This window comes from Venturia canescens, chromosome 7 (assembly GCF_019457755.1).
Source record: "Venturia canescens isolate UGA chromosome 7, ASM1945775v1, whole genome shotgun sequence".
In the NCBI taxonomy this organism is placed as follows: Eukaryota; Metazoa; Arthropoda; class Insecta; order Hymenoptera; family Ichneumonidae; genus Venturia; species Venturia canescens.
This window is the reverse complement of record NC_057427.1, coordinates 19,426,248-19,447,476: the sequence shown is the minus strand read 5'-3', so window position 1 is coordinate 19,447,476 and position 21,229 is coordinate 19,426,248. Positions and strand designations below refer to the sequence as shown.

Genomic DNA, 21,229 nt, shown 5'->3' with positions numbered 1-21,229 from the left:
TGTGGGACTCGCTGTGTAGCCAATACGAGCAAAAATCAGCCTCGAGCAAGTTGCTTCTTCTGAAGCGTTTTCAGTCGTTCAAAATGGAACCGGGAGACACGGTGGTGCAGTATGTGTCGAAAATAAAAAATTTGGCGTTACAGCTGAACGAAGTTGGTACAGAAATGCCTGACGATATTGTCATGGCGGCGATACTCTCCGGGTTATCATCGTGGGACAATGTCGACGAGGAAAAACAAACCGTGGAGAGACTGAGAGAGCGACTGGTGAATGAGGAAGCGAGACAACAATCGGGCGGTGAAGCGATCGAAGTGTTAGCTACTATAAAAAAGGCTGGTATCAAGAAGAAAACAGCAAACAATGATCAGAAAAAGAAAAAGGATCTAAAAAACACAAAGTGTTTCAAGTGTCACGCAAAAGGACATTACGCGTACGATTGTCCTCAGAAAAAAATGAACAGTCAGAAAGACGAAAGTAGTGCGTCGACAGTTGTGCTTGTGGCCGAGGTAAACGAGGCTCGGATGATGACGTCGGAAAAATGCGCCGGTATCTCGGCAGAACAAGTGAGACGTATACTTGAGGTCGATAAGGCAGACGCCTGGATTGGCGACAGTGGGGCCTCTTGTCACGTGACTCATCGGCGTGAGTGGTTCGAGACGTTGCACACGGGTGACTACGGTACAGTGGTGCTGGGAAACAATCTCGAGTGTAAAATCGAGGGTGAAGGAAGCATCAATATCGAAACGTGTATCGACGGACGGTGGAAGAAAGTACAACTCAAACGCGTGTTACTTGTGCCCGAAATAAAAAAGAATCTACTGTCGCTGGGCGAGTGTGCGGAAAAAGGGTGTCAAGTCACGATCGACAGAGAGAATGTAAAAGTGTCGAAAAAAAATGAAGTCGTGATGGTAGGGGTAAACCGAGGTAACGCGATTTACCAGATGCTCGTTCGTGTGTCAATTCCAAGTGCAACGACGGAAATAAACGCGGTAACGGCGGATTTGAAAACGTGGCACGAGCGCTTAGGTCATGTCGGGGCGCGTGCGCTCGAGGACATGGTGAAAAACAATCTGGTGACCGGCGTGAAGCTAAAAAATGTGAAAAAATTTTTCTGTGAGCCATGCCAGCTCGGCAAGGCCCATAAACTGCCGTTCAAAGAAAACAAATCGAGTTTGCGAGAAATGAAAACCGGTGAGTGCGTACACTCTGACGTTTGCGGGCCAATCCAGGTAAAATCGCAAGGGGGCGCGAGTTACTTCGTAACGTTCATTGATGAAGCTTCGAGTTTCTGCGTTGTTTATTTCCTCAAACAGAAAAATGAAGTACTCGAGAAGTTCAAGATATATGACCGGCTCGTCGAAAACAAGTTCGGGACGAGGCTGAAGGTCGTGAGATCGGACAACGGAGGCGAGTACAAGAACAAAAAGTTCGCAGCGTATCTCGAGAGCCGAGGCATATCGATGGAAAATTCCGCACCGTACTCTCCGCAACAGAACGGAAAAGCAGAAAGAGCGAATCGCACAATCTTCGAGAGTGCTCGAACCATGCTACGAGCGAAAGAACTACCGAAGACGTTGTGGGCTGAGGCGGTCAACACAGCGGTGTACGTGATTAACCGAACAACGCACTCAAGCAGAAAGGACCAGAAGACAGCGTATGAGACATGGACCGGGAGGCGACCAAAGCTGGACCATGTGCGAGTTTTTGGATCGGTGGCGTATGTACATGTTCCTCGGCAACTCCGACGAAAACTCGATGACAAGGCGAAGAAAATGATACTCGTAGGGTATCAAGACGAGTCAGCCAATTATCGTTTGTATGACGCGGAAAAGCGAGCAATCGTCGTGTCTCGTGATGTCGTGTTTAACGAGGAAGTAGCTGATGAGGGTATGCGTCTGAGTGACTCCGACGAAGGGGGTTTAACAATGAAACGAGAGCCCGAAGTGGTCGAGGTTCAGGACGACTCACTGGAAGAAGACGAGGAAGAAGAAGCAAGCGCGATACCAAATGCTCAACAACCGCCACCGGAAGAAGACGTCGAGCAACGCCAGGGAGTAGGTGAGCGGGCACTCAGAAATCGAAATCGAATTCAGAGACCGAGAAGGTACCAGTATGAAATAGATTTCGTAGAATTCCATGCACCTGAGACTTTCCAAGAAGCGATCACGGGTCCCGAGAAGGAGAAGTGGTCGGAGGCTATCGACCAAGAGCTTCGAGCCCATGAGGAAAACAGCACCTGGACGGTGGTCAGCAAGAGACCGGGGGACAAAATAATAGACTCGAAATGGGTCTTTAAGGTCGTACGGGGGACAAAAACGGGTGAGTGTCGTTTCAAGGCACGTCTGTGTGCGCGGGGGTTTTTGCAGCGGCCGGGGGTGGACTACAACGAAACATTCGCTCCGGTCATACGTTATGACTCACTCCGCGTGTTTCTGGCCAAGACTACACAAGAGAACTACGATCTAACGCAATTCGACGTGTGCACGGCTTTCCTGTATGGAGATCTCGAAGAGGAGATACTCATGAAAGCCCCTGAAGGTCTCTCGGTGAAACAGGACGACGTGTGCAAACTAAACAAGTCCTTGTATGGTTTGAAACAGTCGCCCAGATGCTGGAACTTGAAATTCAGTGAGTTCCTGCGCAAGTTCAAGTTCGCACAGGGCGAGGCGGATCAATGCATCTTCAAAGGGTGCGTCGACGGAGAGGAGGTCTATCTGGCGCTATTTGTTGATGACGGCCTTGTGGCTGCAAAGTCGAGCAAAGTGCTAGCCGCGGTGATTGAACATTTAAAAGGTGCGTTCAAAATTACAATTGGGGACGCGTCGCGGTTCGTAGGGCTACAAATTGAACGGGATCGTGTCAAGAAAACAATGTTCGTGCATCAAACCGAGTACACCAAGAAAATTCTGGAAAAATTCGGGATGTCGGATGCAAAATCGGTGACCGTGCCCGCTGACCCGAACGCGGTGCTGACTCCTGTCGACGATGAAGAAATATGTTTGGACGTTCCGTATCGTGAGGTTGTAGGGTCGCTGATGTTTCTCGCGATCGTGACGCGACCTGATATCGCGTTCGCGGTAAATCGTGTGTCAAAATTCTTAAACAAGCATGGCCGCGCGCACTGGTTGGCGGTGAAACGAATATTCTCCTATTTAGTCGGGAAGCAAAATCACGGGATTCTCTACAAAAATAAAGAAATTGAACCGGAGCTTGTTGGCTACTGTGATGCAGATTTCGCAGGGGACGTGGAGACGCGTCGATCAACAACGGGCTACGCGTTCATGTATGTCGGTGGAATTGTGTCGTGGGCGAGTCAGAGGCAGAAGCTCGTTACGCTTAGTACGACAGAGGCGGAGTATGTAGCCGCTACTGCAGCAGTGCGCGAAGCAGTGTGGTTGAGAAGACTACTTACGGAAATAGGAGTGTGTAGTGACAAACCGACTGTGATTTGGGTTGACAACCAAAGTGCAATCAAACTCGCAAAAAACCCCGAGTTTCATAAGCGCACAAAACATATTGATGTAAAGTTTCACTTCGTGAGAGAAAAGGTTGCTAGTCGCGTTGTAGAGGTAAAATATGTGTCTACGGAAAACCAAAAAGCCGATATGTTTACGAAGGCTCTGCCGAGAGTACAGTTTGGCCGGCTGTGTGATATGTTAGCAATAACGAATGCTCAAACGGTGAGTGTGTTGAATGGGTGAGAGAGAGTTTAGCGCATTCGTAGTTCGCGCCTCTTTGGGGTGCTGCCGCAAACGAGTGTGAGAGCGTGACGCCAGGGGCGTGAGTGTGTCAGAGAGGGGAGAGAATGAGTGAGAAGGTTTCAGTTTCCGGTTTTTGTTAAACGAAGAAAGACACGTTTTTCATGTTAAAAATAAAGAAAAATTTATCAGAACTTATCCTACCAATCCGAGTATAATTTTTATTTCATATAACCTCTTTGAGATCCTGGAAATTACCAACATATATCACGTCAAAGTCACTATATGTCTGGTTTTCGTAATACTGTATGACACCACATACCACTATTTTTAATAAAATAAATACATATTTAACCTATTTAACACTTTATTAGATGAAAAATATTTTTTTGTCACCCCGCACTTCGTAATGTCGAAAATACGTTTGATATAACATCAATAACTGATGGCTGACTGATGGCCTTGTATATATATTCATAAACTGTATTCCGCTGGAACGGTACAGCAAGTGTCCTGACCAATCACAACTCATTATTTCTGTAGCCGGGATCCCGGGACCCGAGTTTCCATAGAAATGGGTTATAGCTGGCATCAAGAGGCCTTTGATGGTGTTCTGTACAGACACAGTAAATCCATAGATGTGTTAGTAACTTTTGCATAATCTTGAGCCCGAGCAAAGTTTTTTCTCAGCAATTACACCACCGATCGTATTGATTTTGGACGCAATCGAAAGAGAATTTCTTAATTAGCTGAAAGTTCAATTTTCAAATTGCGACATAACTCCTGAGCTTCGGAATTCAAGAAAATGACATGTCAATTTTACCCCCACCACCGAAATTTACTTTATTCAGAGATAATATAGTCTCGGCGAGAGCCTCGGGCCAGCAGACGACAGGGCTGTCAATGTACTTGTCCCAAGACTCTACCGAGTCTCTTGATATGAAGATTTTTCAATGAACCGAATTTTTTGATTGATTTTCCTTAAAATTTAACAGAAGGAGAAAGAAAAAAATATATACAATGTTCACCAAGTCCACCAAAATTCGCAATTTTCACATATGTTTATTGAATTCTGATGCTAGCAATTTTCATTTCATTAAAAAACGTGCTTCCAAGGACTTTTTGAAGCAATCTTTTTCATTTGTATTATCATACCCAGAGATAAAAGTTGACACACCCACGTCGATGCACAAAATTTTTAAACTCTGCATGTAGCCACCAAGGTTCAACCGGACAAAAGATAAACTATGAAGTGCGTCAAGACCAACAGAATTGCTTATTTGTTAATATGGCCATTGCATTTTGAAAACATAACTTCTTATGTAATTCATAAATAGGTCATCGCTGACTTCTTGTATCATTTATCATTATTTTGAGTTATTTATTACTAGTAATCCATATCATCATCCATAATAGTAATCCATATTGTATCATTTATCATTATTTTGAGTTATTTATTACTAGTAATCCATATCCCAATTCTATAATTCTTCTACAATTTTTATTAATTGTACGTATCCATATTTCATAATTAAAAATAGGAAGTGCTAATACCTAGCGTGCATATCAATACACGCTAGGTATAGTCTCGGCGAGACTATACTTTCTCTGAATATACTCGGCGAGACAGCAGACGACAGGGCTGTCAATGTACTTGTCCCGAGACTCTACCGAGTCTCTTGATAAAAATCATATAACCATAGAAACAAAATTTACGTGATCTATCAGTTGTTCAGTCGGTAAAAATCCTGTTGCACGTTTTAATCTGAGTTAGGTTGATATTTGAAAGAAAATATGAGTTACATGCTATTCTCATTTTATTAGAGAACAAGGTGTAACTTTTATTTTTCTCAAAAAATCAAGGATGTCCGAGTAAAACGTGTGACCATTTTGCAGCTATCTCTCGCACTTACGCAAGCACCACGCAAGTGATAGATCACCTTAAGGAACTTAAGGATGTACGAGCACTAGACTCGATTTCAGATGGCACTCTAATTTTTTTGTATGTTGTAGTCCAAGCTTAATACTTGATCTGTGTGAAATTTCAAGATCCCTTATCGACTGTTTTATCGAAATATTATTAGTTAAAAAGAACACAATTTTACGTGTCGCCTTTAGCCGCAATGGCTTCGAAGCTTGTATAACTCAAAATTTGTTCCATTTCTATATAAGGTGTCGATAATAAAAAAAATCTATTATATGAATTGGTTCCCTCAGGATTCTAACGGTTGGTTAAAAAAAGAGGGTCACGGACATCTGAATTAGAAATATAAAGTTAAAGACGACAAATGCTCACGGAATCTGAGGATTTTATAACCATGAAAAGTTGTGGCAACCTCGCGAAACCTATATATGTATACATCTGTACAAAACCTAACGTTACTGTCAGAGGGTTACTCCAAATAAAAAAATTGACGATATTTTGATACACAGCATTTCAAGCGATATAAAAACTATGAAGAAATAATTGCATTCATAAAATAACTAAACGTTAGTGAAAAAAATGTATAAAATTTGCGTTTAGAAAATATATTTCAATTGGCTCAGAAAGGTGGCTTGCACGTTGCGTATACAAAAATTCTTTTGTATACGCAACGCCCTTTTTTTCATTAATAAACGGAAAATGAAAAAATGCACGGAAAAAAAATTTGGGATGGTATATTTTTGTGAAATAAATTTCATTTCATCAAATGCTTGGTAATATGTGTAAGATTTTTTATTGAGAGGCCTCAAAAGGAATTTTGTTGACATAATAACTTGATGTTATGGGTACCTGAACGCCCGACGTTGTCAGACGTAAACTTTTCACAATGCACTACCGAGTCATATTAACAACTCTGCACAAAATCTTTTTCATGATAAAATGAACTTGAATAGTATTTACCGTTCTAAAATCATTATAACATTTCTTAATAATATACTATGCTACATTAGACCTGTCCTTAAGAAGGGCAAAATTGAATTTTAATGGTCTTACTCCCTAAATTGCTTCAAAATAATTCAAAAAAAATGCCAGAATTTTAAAAAAATTTTCCCATCATATTTACCCACCGCTAAGAAGCTTTACTTTTTCCCATAAGAAAAGCATTGATTTTTCGTAATTTTATATCTTTTTTTTATCGTCGCCCGATATATCAGCTAAAAAATCGTAAATGCTCAGAAAATGTTGATAGTAATATTACATTTTTGTGGGATTTTTTGGAATTCGATACAAGCATTTTTGCACTAGATCAATCACATCTTTATTCTCTGTATGTTTCGAAAAACGCGGAATAAAGCAAAAAAATCGAAGAACGTCGTTTGGAGAGCTCAAAATAGGAGGAATAAAATGGCAGAGGTTAAAAATAAGGAATCTTTTTTCCGAAGATAGTAAATTCTCGGAAATCGCTGAAAATAGAAAAAAAAGTCTAAAAGTATTTTCCAGAGGTCTAAATATAGAAGTTAAAATGAGTTAAGTCTTCACACATTTTTTATTATTATAGAAGGTCCGAATAGAAGTTCTAGTTTATAAATATAGAAGTTAAAATCGCTAAAGTCATCACATATTATATTAAGGATTTTGATCCTGGCATGTATTTCTAAATGATATAGCAAAGAACATCATAATACTTCCTTAAACCGATTGCTTTATTCATAAATTTTGCATGACCGTTATTTTCTTTGAATCAGGGAATTTCCTCCTATGTTCCTCAATGACTTGCAGAATGTATTGTTTCTGTTTTTCATTCTGCGTCAGAATATTATTGAAATCTGTGAATAGACTAACAGCCCTTTCTGCCGCATCATTCACAACTTTTAATTTTTTGACAATTTCCGAACCTTCTCGGAAGCTCTCATTTTCAGACCATAGAGATGGGTCAATTTGTAGAAACGATTGAGCAATTTCAAATCGGAAAAAAAAATTCTGGGTTTGCGATGTTACAAAATGATCCATCTCTTTGTCACAAAAACTACCAACGTCTTTTACGTTTATTACAATTTTCTTCTGGCAATTTTGATCAATTTCTTCGATTACGTCGAGCGGGCCCAACTCGGACACCATGCGACGTTTCACTTCCAATGATAAATTCTCATCAAAAAATGATAAGGCGACCGTTTCAGGGCTCAAAAACCAAAGGTGATTCACCAATTTTTGCATAGCTGCATTAGCTATCTCTCTATCGATGCTCTTATAATTATAGAGTTTTTTCAAAAACTGAAGATCGTGATTTGGAGCTGCTCCTGCGAGTGGAGCAGTGAACCACGCTTCCAGATAAATTGTTACGATAAAAACCGATACATCTCGGATCGCCTGATATTCAGTTTTTGTCATTTCAAAACTGTCTCGGAACAAAAATATTTTCAAAGAATAAATAGCTTTGGACATGAAACGTGCATGATGCATTGCACCCGGTGAACGTATAACGACTTCTTGCGATGGGACGGTTCCGAGAAATAATTTTGTTAAATTCAAAAGCTCCTTGTAATCCACTCGAGGTTGATCCGTTTCTAATGCCCATTCAACAAATGAATTTATTCTCCTGATATTCTCCACAGTTACAACGCTCGCTGTACTTTTTTATCATCAATTCCGATGCGAAATGCTGTTGAATCAATTTTCGACCAGGAATCTTTAAAACGTTTTACAATTGGTTCATCTGGTCCAGTCGAAAGGGATTTTAATTTCGCATTGAAAACGCTTTTCAAAACTATTTCGAAAATATGGTGTCGACATGGCAGGTATAAAATAGATTTCTTTAACATTTGTTCTAATAAAACCGCCGCGCCATTCGTGACACCCATGTTCGAAGCCGTTGTATCACAACAAAGAGCTTTTATCGAACTCAAAGCACCCAACTCATCGAGAACATCATGAATGGCGTTCGCTTGCGTAATGCCTTTCCCATTTTCAAGTTTTGGGACACCTAACAGCTTCTCAGAATCACTGTTTGTTATCAAAACGGGTAGTCTCTCAAACTTCTTACCGCTTTCATAATCAGGCAAAAGTTTTCCGTCCCAATGTAAAACAGCGGCTCTCAAGTCAGTATTTTGGAACATGCATTTTATTCTCATGGACCTCATTTCATGTAATTTTTCACGCTTTCTCTTTATCGAACTCCGATTAACAATCAACGTATTTAAATCGAATCCAAGAGATTGAGCTACAGAAGCGATTAAATGAACGGCCGATGTATCAGAAACCTTGAACCTATCAAGAACCGCGATGAGTTTGTCGTTCACCACATCTACAATGCCTCGAGATTTTTTCGGATTCGATGGACCAGCATCATCTGCAGGATGGTCTTCTGTGGAATAATTCGAAAGTGTGCCAATGGATTTTTGTGACAACGCTTGTGAAAAGTCGCCACAATCACCCATCACTCGATGCCAACTCCACGATCTCATCTGGAAGAAATTTTTATCGTTATTACATATCTTTGCTAATTGAGGATCGATAAAAAAAAATGACACCACGGTTTACAAAATATTCCTCACAAAAGGACGAAATTCGCAGATACAGATAAAAAATAAATAAAAAAAAATGAATTCAAAATCTAAAAATAAGCGCCATTAGAAATGTGAAAAGAAGCCAAAAAGTATTACGAAATTTTTCGATAGCGCTCCTCAGTGTAAATACTAACGTATACGAAATTGAAGTTCAAAAAATAAAAAATACGCACAACTAGGTAGTAGTTCCAAGAACTCGAAATTTGCAAATGTAGAAATCTTCAGGATCATAGAAAGATGGTTTGTTCAAGATATTCGGAGGAAAATTACCAAATAATGCTCTTTCCTGTTCCATTCTCTCCAACTTCTGTAACGCATCGGTTGTTTTTCGCAATTCTGCTGCCTCCATCAAATCATATGTGCTTTGGATATCCCAGATGAAACCGATACGACCAGGCTTTCTTTGATTTTGCAGAAATTCCGTTCTTATATCGTCGAGGCCTGCAAGCACATCTTGATGGGCGATGTCAAAGAGGTCATCTAGTTTACCGCAAAATTCCTCTTCCCTCTTTTTATTGCTTGGGGCATTAATATTTTTTCCCAATAGATGCCATTGTTGATGTAAATCCATCAGTTTCGTTACGCAGTTATAATCTTGCTTCGTTTTTAATCTGGCTTTTTTCCAAAAAATCATAGTTTCACGTACGGCTAATGCTGCACTTGTTTTTATGTCAAAACCTGACACTCGTGTGTTGAAAAATAAAACTTTTAAAACTTGACGAGTTGATGGTAGTTTATTCCCGAAAATTTGGAAATCCACATAACCAATCAAACGAATGTTTTCTCGTAAACGCATTGTGCACGTAACCTAAATTGACGAAATCTGGGAGAGCGCAATAGTTGGCTGTTGAAGACCGACTACTGGGCCTCGAGTCGATGCTCTCGGAACTCGGAGTCCAGTGGTGATAAGACCCTTTGTTCGGGCGCGTTGGTGTTACTCCGCGCGGATATAGTCTGGCCGCATTGCGCACATAGCACGTGCTGGGTCGGAGGAAATAGGACTATGGTGCGTTGTAGAAAGAACAAAATTAACAAAGGAGACGTACCATTTCACATTGTTCTAATCTCAAATAGTTTATTTTGGATAATTTTATCCAACTTTCATTAACTTATGATCGAAAATCTTGATGCACTTTTTTTTATTACTATAATTGATTGCCAAAACATAATACGGATAAACTTTCAGGACAAACAATCAAAATGTGTACGTGATGCCGGGTTCTGAGAATTGGTTTTTATGGGAGTGCGACGTGCGGGAACAGTAAGTCAAGCAAGAAAAACAGAAAAATTTCAAATCATAGCATAATCGAATTAGCTGCAAGGATGGCCTTAAATTTTTTTTACGTGATTAATTATTTTGTACAAAGAATTTTATATGTTTTAAGACTACACCGATTGAATTCTTTCAATATTTAACTCTGCAAATCACGTTTTTCGACTTTTTTCGGCATTTTTCACAATATACAGAGGATAAAGGTGTGATTAATCTAGCCCAAAAATGCTTGTATCAAATTCCAAAAAATCCCACAAAAAGGTAACATTACTATCAATATTTTCTGAGAATTTACGATTTTTTAGCTGATAGTTCGGGTGACGATAAAAAAAAAGATATAAAATTACGAAAAATCAATGCATTTCTTATGGGAAAAAGTTAAGCTTCCTAGCGGTGGGTAAATATAGTGGGAATTTTTTTTTAAATTCTGACATTTTTTTTGAATTATTTCGAACTAATTTGGGGGGTAAGACCATTAAAATTCGATTTTGCCTTTCTTAAGGACAGGTCTAATGCTACATATAATTGCCTGTGGTAATTTTTTTCAAAAAATATGGTCAAAGACTGTCCATTAACTAGTACGACCCGCTTTATTATCCTTAACAAAATAAAGATCAATGTGAACTTCGTTAGATGACGCGAAAATTATTTTTATTTTCCCGCACGCACTTCATAACATCATAATCCCAAATGTCAACATGACGTGAGACTTCAACTGGTGACTTTCGAGTACTTTCGAGCTCTCGAGCTCATTAGCTTTCCGCCAAACCAAAGAAGTCAGATTTATATAGAAGCCCAGTTCTTATGGGTGGCTTGAAGACAAATTTTCTGCGACCCAAACTGCCTCTCCGCGGCGCGGCGTTGGCTTGTGACGTCACTAACGAACAGCTGTCACGGAGGTGGGGAAGTTGGAATGTTGTTTCTCTCTCACACATTAAATGGTCAAAAGATGCTTGCCCTAAGCGCGTGGGGTCAAGGGATCGAATCCTACATTTCGAGTTTTTTTTTTTCATAAGACATAAATATTTGAAGGCACTTCTCTTTGTAATATAATTTTTGGAAACTAATCGCCATTGTCTGCTTTGAGTCGGTGCTTTGTCGTGCTGTTCCCTTTAAATTTCAAAATCTTTATTTACATGATGTAAAAATACCGTGTTACACGTGTATATATGTGGTGAGAAACAGTGGACAGTTTTGTTGTTCGTTAAGCTACCTAGAAGTTGGAACAACCCGCCCTAACTCCAATATCAAAAAAATTATAACTTTTAAACCTCAAGCCGCCGTCTCACGATTTATAAGCAAGTAACAATGTTTGATATGTATAATTGCTAGCGTTGTCGAGTGGTTACCTTCAGCGACTGTAAACTCGAAGGTTAAGGGTTCGATTCTCGAATGATGATTTTTTTTTCTTTCTGAGTAAACATTTTCTCTTATAAATATTTTTTCAATGAAATTATTATAACTTTTTAGTTATAAATCGAATTAATTTACATTATACTTAATTATCGAAGTACATTTTTTGTTTCAGCTAGATCATTAACAAAATTCATTTTGTATTTCCAATCTTTCTCGTGTTGGGGCTTCAAAAGGGTAATCTAGCCAAATTTTGCCGATTTGATATACTTGCCATGAGAGAAGTCAATTTTTCTATTTTGTATCTGATTTATTTATTTACATTTATTGATAAAGGGGTAATTACATTGTCTGAAATCAATTTGGAGAAAATAAGTATAATGTAAATTAATTTGATTTATAACTAAAAAGTTATAATAATTAAATTGAAAAAATATTTATAAAAGAAAATGTTTACTCAGAAAAAAAATTACCAATCGAGAGTCGAACCCTTAACCATCGAGTTAATGGTTGCTGAAGGTAACCACTCGACCACGCTAGCACTCATACATATCAAACATTGTTACTTGCTTATAAATCGTGAGAAGGCGACTTGAGGTTTAAAGGTTATAACTTTTTTGATATTGGAGTTAGGGCGGGTTGTTCCAACTTCTAGGTAGCTTAACGAACAACAAAACTATCCACTGTTTTTCATCACATACACTGCCGTCCAAAAATTTGGGGTCACCCGTCGAAATTTCTACCCACACTAAAAGTTTGATAGCTCAATCAAAAATCAACCGAATCGAATTTAACAAACGTCATTTCAAAGAGAATAAATTAGTCTTCCTTTTGACACTTGTTAATATTTTTTACAATTTTTTTTTTCAGCTGGCAGACGCTTCAGAACAGCATCGTTTTTCGACATATTTTTGGCTTTCGTAAACACGCTGCCTATCAAGTAGAAATTGTTTTCCCGACTTTCCTCCATAACAGCTTTAGAGGGGATAGAAAAAGCTTTATTTTTATTTTTTAAAAAATACCGTACGATTTTTTTTCGCAAAATTATCTTAGTTTTAGCTAAAAATGAGGAGTTTCAGAAATTGTGGCGTATCTCAAAAACTTTATGGGTTCAAAGGAAATGTCAAGAGGGTAAAAAGTTGTGTCGGTTTATGATAAGCTCACTTTAATTAATTTAAATTATTTTTTTAATCATGGTATGGGGCTGCTTTTCTGGTCACGGTACTGGCAATTTGATAAAAGTTGAGGGTATTATGAAGAAAGAACATTATCACCAAATCCTTATCCGGCATGCGATTCCGTCAGGTCTCAGGACCATTGGCCTCGGGTTCGTAATGCAACAGGACAATGATCCGAAGCATAGTTCCCGCCTTTGTCGAGGATATTTGGAAACTAAAGAAAAAAATGGAGCAATCATCAATGCGGCGTGGCCACCACAATCTCCTGACCCAAATTCGATCGAGCTTTTGTGGGAGGAGCTTAATCGGAAAGTTAGAATCATTTGCCCTTCTTCTGCCAGCGATTTGTTGCGAAAGCTCAAAGACGCTTGGGCGAGTTTAGATCAAGCCATAATTGGCAAATTGATCGAGCGAATACCACGACTTGTCAACGCAGTCCTCAAAGCCAAAGGCGGCTTTTTCGATGAGAAACAGGTGTAAACTAGGTAAGAGACTAAATGAACTATTTTTTCTATTGAAATAACATGGGGATTGCGATAAAATCTGCAAAAAGCATCTCGCTTATTTAAAAAAAAATCGATAAAAAAATTTGAAAAAATGTCAGTTAGTTCAAAATTATAAATTGAAACTTTCTTCTCTCTAGAAGTTTCATCGCGAACCCTATAATTCTCGAGTTACACCGCTTTTCTCAATCAAGATCCGACCAAAAGGATCGAAAAAAAATTTTTTTTAAATAATCCAAATTAATTAAAGCGAGCTTATCATAAACCGACACAACTTTTTACCCCCTTGACATTTCCTCTGAACCCATAAAGTTTTTGAGATACGCCACAATTTCGGAAACTCCTCGTTTTGAGCTAAATCTAAGATAATTTTGCGAAAAAAAATCGTACGGTATTTTTTAAAAAACAAAAATAAAGCTTTTTTTATCCCCTTTAAAGCTGTTATGGAGGAAAGTCAAGGAAAAAATTTCTACTGATAGGCAGTGTGTTTACGAAGGCCAAAAATATGTCGACAAACGATGCTGTTCTGAAGCGTCTGCCAGCTAAAAAAAAAAAATTGTAAAAAATATTAACAAGTGTCAAAAGGAAGATTAATTTATTCTCTTTGAAATGACGTTTGTTAAATTCGATTCGGTTGATTTTTGATTGAGCTATCAAACTTTTAGTGTGGGTAGAAATTTCGACGGGTGACCCCAAACTTTTGGACGGCAGTGTATATTGAAACGTAACACTCGCGTAGCGGCCCGAGCCCGCTCGAACTATCAAATACTACGCGTACGGAAAACATCGCGGAGCGATGACGGGCGTGCGTCCCGACCGGCAGCCATCTTGGCTACTGGTACAAAGGCCCAAGCGAGCCGGCGGGCAACGCTCTGAACAGCGCCACTTGACGAGAAATCAAACTAAATCATATTTTCTTTATTCTAATTGTTTTCAAACTTTTTATTTATCAATATGAGCGTAATTAGGCTCAAAATGTCGGAAAAAATAGCCGCTACCAAAGAAAATTAAGGAAAAGGTTAAAACTTCGGGAAAATTTGTACAGTTTCAAATAGAGCGAGATGCTTGATTACAGCGCATGCGCGGGGCTAAGCGTTAATGGGCTACAGGACCCGAACGTGACTTTTTCCGAGTTTACAGATAAAATTAAATTTAACGGTATAAAATCAAACAAAAAGGCCAAATCACTCAAATAATTAAACAATAACAATTGACATTGTAATTTTATTATTTTAAAGTCATGCTGAGCTGGAAATTACTAAAAGCGGAATTCGGCGCATCGGGCAAAATAGCGATCAGCCAATAACAAGGCGCGAATTAAGGCAGCGAGCCAATAGTAAAGCCCGTTACAAAAGAATGCGCAGAACGCGTCCGAAATAGAGAAATTCGGCGTTTGAGAGAATTTAGAGTGGGGAACGGGGTATAAGAGTCGGTGCACGGTTCATTCGAGAGGCAGTTCACCCTACCTCTAGAACCAACTCGGATCTCTTAGAAGAGCTCTCCTAACATCAAATAGCAAAATACACTCTATTCTGTAAAACCTAAAAATCCTTTTTTCCTACTATTCCTTTGGATGCCTGGGATATTGGTGAGACTCGGCGACGTATCGATCCCGTAGTCCAGGGTCCACTCCACATAACCTAAAATTTCCGAATTTTCGCTGCACGGGACATTGGTGAGACTCGGTGACGTATCGATTCCGTGGTCCGTGGGCAAAATTACCTAACCTAGTGAATGCTCAGGACATTGGCGAGACTCGGCGACGTATCGAGCCCGTGGTCTGGGGTTCACATCCTAACCTGTCTTGTGTTTTGAACATTGGCGCCATTCGGCGACGTTTGAGGCCCGTGGTCAAGCACAAACTTTCCACCTAGCATTTTTTTGGGTTTATTCAGAATAGAGGCGATAAATAAATGATTTTATGATTAATTATTATTAACTTCAAGATTGTTTTACAATTTATCCGATTTGGTTGGGTCGAACGAATAATTAGCATTAGAATTGAATAATTCAATAATCCGCAGTCCATTTGAACCTTATTTGTACGACGTCAAAGTCAAAAGAAATCATCCGATCAAATTATAATCAATTATAACGAATAAAAACAAATAACAAGCGAATAAAAGCGTTAATTCAAGAGGCAGCGGTAAGACTAGAGTTTGTATAGCGTCAAAAGCGAGAAATTGTAAAAACTAAAGCGTACAATACTCTTGAATTATCAGAAAGCGTAAGAACCCAGGCTCAGGCGGTCAGGATTACAGGACATCGGTTGTCAATCATTAATGTTGCGAATTTCATTTTCTTTTTGTTTTTTTTTGTCTGAAAAATCACATGCAAAGCGGGAAGGAAAGGAAATAGACGATAAATCATAAAGCGTTCTTTATTGTACAAACAAAAACGAAAACGAATTTGAAAATTCAATTTCATACAGAAAAACGGTCCGTTTTTCCGGGTCTTTCGAGTCTTCTCTCGCCTGACTCGGTCAAACAACGCGGACAAACAAAGATTAAAATTAAAAACACGTATCATTTTTTGTAAAAACACAAAAGTATTGTTTAATAAATTCATTTTATTATCTTATCAACACAATCCTCGTCTCTCGTCTCGTTCATACCTGCTCCTTTTAAAATTAAGGTAGCTCGAACCGACGCGTGGCGGCGTTCAGGCCGGGTCGGCAAGAGCGTTACGTTACAATATACACGTGTAACACGGTATTTTTACATAATGTAAATAATGATTCTGAAATTTAAAGGGACCAGCACGACAAAGCGCTGATTCAAAACAGACATGGCGGTCAGAATGGCGAGGGGTGAGCGCAAGCTGACGTCACAGCTTGATGTCACATGTCCCCAGCGTATAAGCCCATGAGAGAGAGTGAGAGCGAGAATGGTATGCCGACGGCAGCGCCGCTGGATACGAACTAACGCTGGGGACATGTCCACACTAAAATCGGCACAAAATTTCCTGAAGGACCATTGGTTGCAACAAAATTTCTCTCATTGGTGATCATGGGGGCCAAGGGGCCTATGTTTGTAGCGGTTGGAGTACGCGTATACAGATACGTCAAATCCTGAATGTGTTAGTAACTTTTGCATAATCTTAAGCCCGTGCAAAGTTTTTTCTCAGAAATTACGACACCGAGCATGCTGATTTTGGACTCATTCGACAGAGAACTTCTTAATTAGTGAAAAGTTGAATTTTCAAAGCCTCATTTTCAGAACTCATGAGCTTCGCAATTAAAGAAAATCACATGGCAATTTTACCCCCACCACCGCGAATCGTTTTATTCAGAGAAAGTATAGTCTCGGCGAGAGCCTCAAGCCAGCAGACGACAGGGCTGTCAATGTACTTGTCCCGAGACTCTACCGAGTCTCTTTATGATCTTGATGTACCTATCTATTGAATAATTTTTTATGGATTTCAATATAATTGTTGATCACCTGAAATTACTATGAGCGGGTTTGGTCATTGATTTTGATGTATTCAACTATGCATTATTGGGAGTTATTTATCAATTTATAGACATTCCTTGAGGTTTAGATTTAGTTTCTCGTCACCCGTGATATCAGTGAATGATAATAACAATAATTTGTTTTTAAACACTTGCCCATCTCTTGCTAATAATCCAAGAACGCTGTTAATATCATCCACCCTCTCCTGCCTCAGTTTTGCTTCTTTCGCATAGCTTTTTTCTATACTATAATCTTCGGCGCCGTTGCGCAATATTTCAACTCGTAATATACCATCTCGGGGCCATTCATCCCGTATGTGCTCAAGACAATTTGTAGGTGCCCGTGAGAATACAATGTGGATGTACGCCATTACAAAAAAAGCAGTTATAGCCTGAAAAGCAGAAAAATAAAATGCATTAGGAAACTTATTAATTAAAAATGAACCTTCATTCTACTTCTAGGGAAGCTGCTTTTCAAGTACAGCAGTTTTATTTCAAGATTTTTATTTTTAAAGAAATATCTGAATTTTGGTGTGAACTTTTTTCCTCTGCTTAATGACAGTTTCATAATTTTTATCTTTATGAGATGCAGACATTTGCATTTTGTAATGGAAAAAACATAACCCATGTTAGTAGTAAGGCTATACCAGTTCTAACTCCGGGATCTCAGGGGGGAGCGGGGACGGGGGAGCGCGGGGACCGTTGCGGGGCTGCATGGTATGTGGAGGGGGAAGGTCCTCGAACAGCGGGGGTGCGGCGGCACTTTGAAGAGACAAAAAATTTGGTACTTCGTTAAAGAGACAAAAAATTTGGGACAAAAGATTTTTTTGCTACTAATTTATGTTTCCGGTGTATCAGAGATTGCACTGGACGGAATTTTCTTTTGAAAGTGCTCTTTCCAAAAATGATCTCAATTATAGGATTCCATAACTAAAGATGTTTGCATGTTACACTAATGACAAATTTATGTGTCCTGTGTTACATATTTTTACATTCCTGTGGTGGCGCAAGTTCGGACGAGATTTCTTTTTTCAAAACCGGTTCTAATGCTCTCAGGGGGGTGTGGGGACGGGGGGAGCGCGTTGCGGGGGTTGCATGGTGTGTGGAGGTTTTCAGGGTAACGAGGAGGGGGAGAGGGGATGCAGCAGTCCTGTTTGCGGCATTGCATAGACAAAGCATATTTTGAGGAATAAAAAGAACTCATAGATGCCCCCCTCGAATGACTGATTTATGTTTCCTGCGGAATTTTAAGAAAAGTCAGTTGAGAAGAAAAGTGCTCTCAATTATTGGAATCCGTGACGAAGGAGACCCCTCTAATGAGAAGTTTATGTGTCCCGTATTACATATTTTTACGTTCGTGAGATGGCGATGAGATTTCTTTAAAAATGCACCTGCCCTTCCCTGCAACTTTTAACTTGAGAGATGTTTAGAAGAATGTTTTCCGAGAAAAAAAAAATGTTCACATTGGACTATAAATCTTTACAGAGATGCACTCGCTCAATGACAAATTTATGTGTCCGGTGTTGAACATTTTTTAACCTGCAGAGGCATTTCTCAAAAAGGCGCAAGAAGGGATTTTTGAAGTCAACCTCACTTCCTCGATTAGATCCTGGGTACCACATTCGAGTTTCCAGAAAAGTCAAGATTTTTCCTCCCCCCTACTCATCCCCACCTCAGAAACGAAAAAACGCGTATATAAAATGAAACAATTTTGAGGAAGGTCCAGACTCTGTTGAGACGACGTAACAGTTACATTTTCGAGTCAAATTCCGTTCAGCGCATCATGTCTCTCAACGTCGACATTGCTACCGAGCAATTGCTGCGTATGCAAGCAACTCTCCTGCGCACGTTGGAGCAATTTTTGGTATGGGAATACCAATGTGATACCCTCATCGAATGGTTGGAGAAGCAAGTCCGATCGAAACGACCACGACTGGAATATCACCACTCGGTCACTTCGCAAATCTTGCGTCTCGAATGTTTGAAGCAGGCAACACGCCAACGCTTCATAAATTGGAGCGGAGGATTAAATGATCATGGATTAACATGGCGTGAAATTGACAGCGCATTTGAGAATCGCTTGTCAACCGGTGCTGTGATTAATCGTGATCATATCGACCCACGAAAGTTTCTATTGGATGCGTATGAGCTTGTTGAAGAACAAGTGCAGGCTCATATTCGCAAATATAATAGTATAAAAGTGAACACTTCGTTTAACGGAGAGTTTACCGTGGGCGATAAGCGGGCGAATAAAAGTGTCAACACGGGAAATGTTGAACTTATTAAATTAAATTTCTCATTAATGCAAAAATTATAATAGAAAACTTCAAATTTTTCATTAATGAGAAAATAATAATGGAAAAAATGAAATTTCTGATTGATAAAAAAAAACAATGGGATACTCAAATTTTCCATTAACGAGAAATCAATGATAAAGAAGAAAATGTCACAGATATAACCTCTAAAAAAGACTATCTTAAATAATAAATGAATGTCGGAATAGACGTAACCATGAACGGCGCCACGCAACATGCTACAAAAATGAGCGTTAACGATATCAGAAACGACTCGTAAAATCGCCATTTAAAAAAATGAATTTCAGGGAAAAATGCATTTTTTTAAACTGATATACGGTATTAAAATATGACATGAATGCGAATGGTTACATTAATGGAGACAATATCTGCCAATGATTATTTAAATGAGTTTCTTATCTCCAAAAAACAGAGTACGCGCGACGTTGCAAAGCTTCTTTTCTTTATTTTTCTCCAATTTGACTGTAGCTTTTTCTCACACGACTAGGAAGGCGCTGTAGTCTGGGAGCATTCGCATGGGGCAAAGCGCGGTGACCTTGGCTACTACACTTGTATTGTGAGCGCGACGAGCGCGACCACTACACGCATGAGTGCCTGTCACTGCCAACATTGTAAGTGCTGTTGTGGTCGCGGAATATTTGGAGCTACTTTCAGTCGTCATTAATCCGCAAAAGGAATCGAAAAAATTCATTGTATTATCGTTTACACTGCAAGCTAAAAAATATCGAACTCGTAAAAAAAACTACGAAATTGTTTGCTTTTACCGGTTCATCGATTTTTTCAGTTTTTGTGAATTCTCCTGGTGGCGTTCTTCACGGTTCTCGGAAATTCGGAAAAACACGAATCTGTACGTAGAGCGACGTTCAACCAAAATCAAGGAATCGTTTCCAAATATATAATCACCGGTTTGCAAAAGTATACTATATATTGTGACGGGGTTTTTCGTCACTGCTGGCTGAAATGGTTAAAAACAAAAGGGGAATAAAAATGAAATAAATAAGGAACCAGTATTTAGTAGAAAAAAATGATAACAAACAAAAATAGGCTTTATTTCACCAATTTGGGCGCCAGTTAGTTTTTACAAAAAAGTAACAAAAATAAATCAGATCGATCTCTTCGGATCTCGAATGTTAACAACAGAGGACTCAACTACTACGGCTAATGCGGGGGGAAATGTATAGAACGGGGCTAGCTCGGAGAAAGAAAAAGAAAACGGTGGAAGATGGCTCAATGCTTTTGAGACTCAATATCTTCGGGTCGATGGACACCTGTCGCTCAGGCGTCTTACATATACCCGTGAGGTTGCAAACGATAAAAAGAAACAATTACAATAATGATTCGACGAAGTACGATACGCGACCCGACGACGAAGCCGGTGGGCTAGGAGCGGGGGGGGGGGGGGTAGATCACGCGAAAAAGGGGCTTAATATAGCACCACAGCATTCACTCGCATTTAACGCAGAAAGAATAATTTCGAAGAGAAATCATAACCAAGGGAGAATCGATCACGAGCCAGAAGGGCTCGGGGGAAATTCGACCATGAAAACGTGACCGGGGAAATCGAGACGCGATCTACGACGAAGATGGCGGAACACCCACGTGTTTTCGTCGCAGAGTCAAGAGAGTAAAAACGACTTACTTGGCGCTGAGATTATGCGTCGTACATTTTTTCAGGCTCAAGATTGCCGCTGTGGTCTCCAAGAATCAAGCCGGTGGTCGTTGGAACACTAACTGGGGTCGAACAAAAAAACTACAAGTAATATTGAGAGTACTGGGAACTGGGCCATGGTACGCACGCCGGAGTCGTGGTGGAAGTGATTGATCTCCGTGCTCGCTCGTCGTTCTTCCTCGTTGCGCATAAATTATTGATTATTGATCCTTGCGCGCGCCGATGATCATCCAATCGGACTTTTCTATCTCGCGCAGGAGTAGCGACTCGGTGACGAGGGGGGGTGAGGAAGGAAAAGGGTT

At 39.6% G+C, this 21,229-nt stretch overlaps 2 protein-coding genes across 6 annotated transcripts in view; both read right to left on the bottom strand.

The window, feature by feature from the left end:
- Positions 1–21,229, bottom strand: part of LOC122413486 (membralin) — a 758,197-nt gene that overhangs the window by 436,143 nt on the left and 300,825 nt on the right. For all 5 annotated transcript variants that reach the window (XM_043423864.1, XM_043423866.1, XM_043423865.1 and 2 more), the window contains one exon: positions 17,100–17,335. In XM_043423864.1, the coding sequence (XP_043279799.1) occupies positions 17,100–17,335 (236 nt within the window). The remainder of the gene's footprint in view (positions 1–17,099; positions 17,336–21,229) is intronic.
- LOC122413488 (uncharacterized) lies at positions 6,450–10,100 on the bottom strand. The gene is made up of 2 exons (XM_043423871.1): positions 9,456–10,100; positions 6,450–9,083 (listed from the first exon to the last, which is right to left on the bottom strand). Exons 1-2 carry the CDS (start codon positions 9,501–9,503, stop codon positions 8,235–8,237), a joined length of 897 nt encoding a protein of 298 aa, XP_043279806.1. The 5' UTR covers positions 9,504–10,100; the 3' UTR covers positions 6,450–8,234.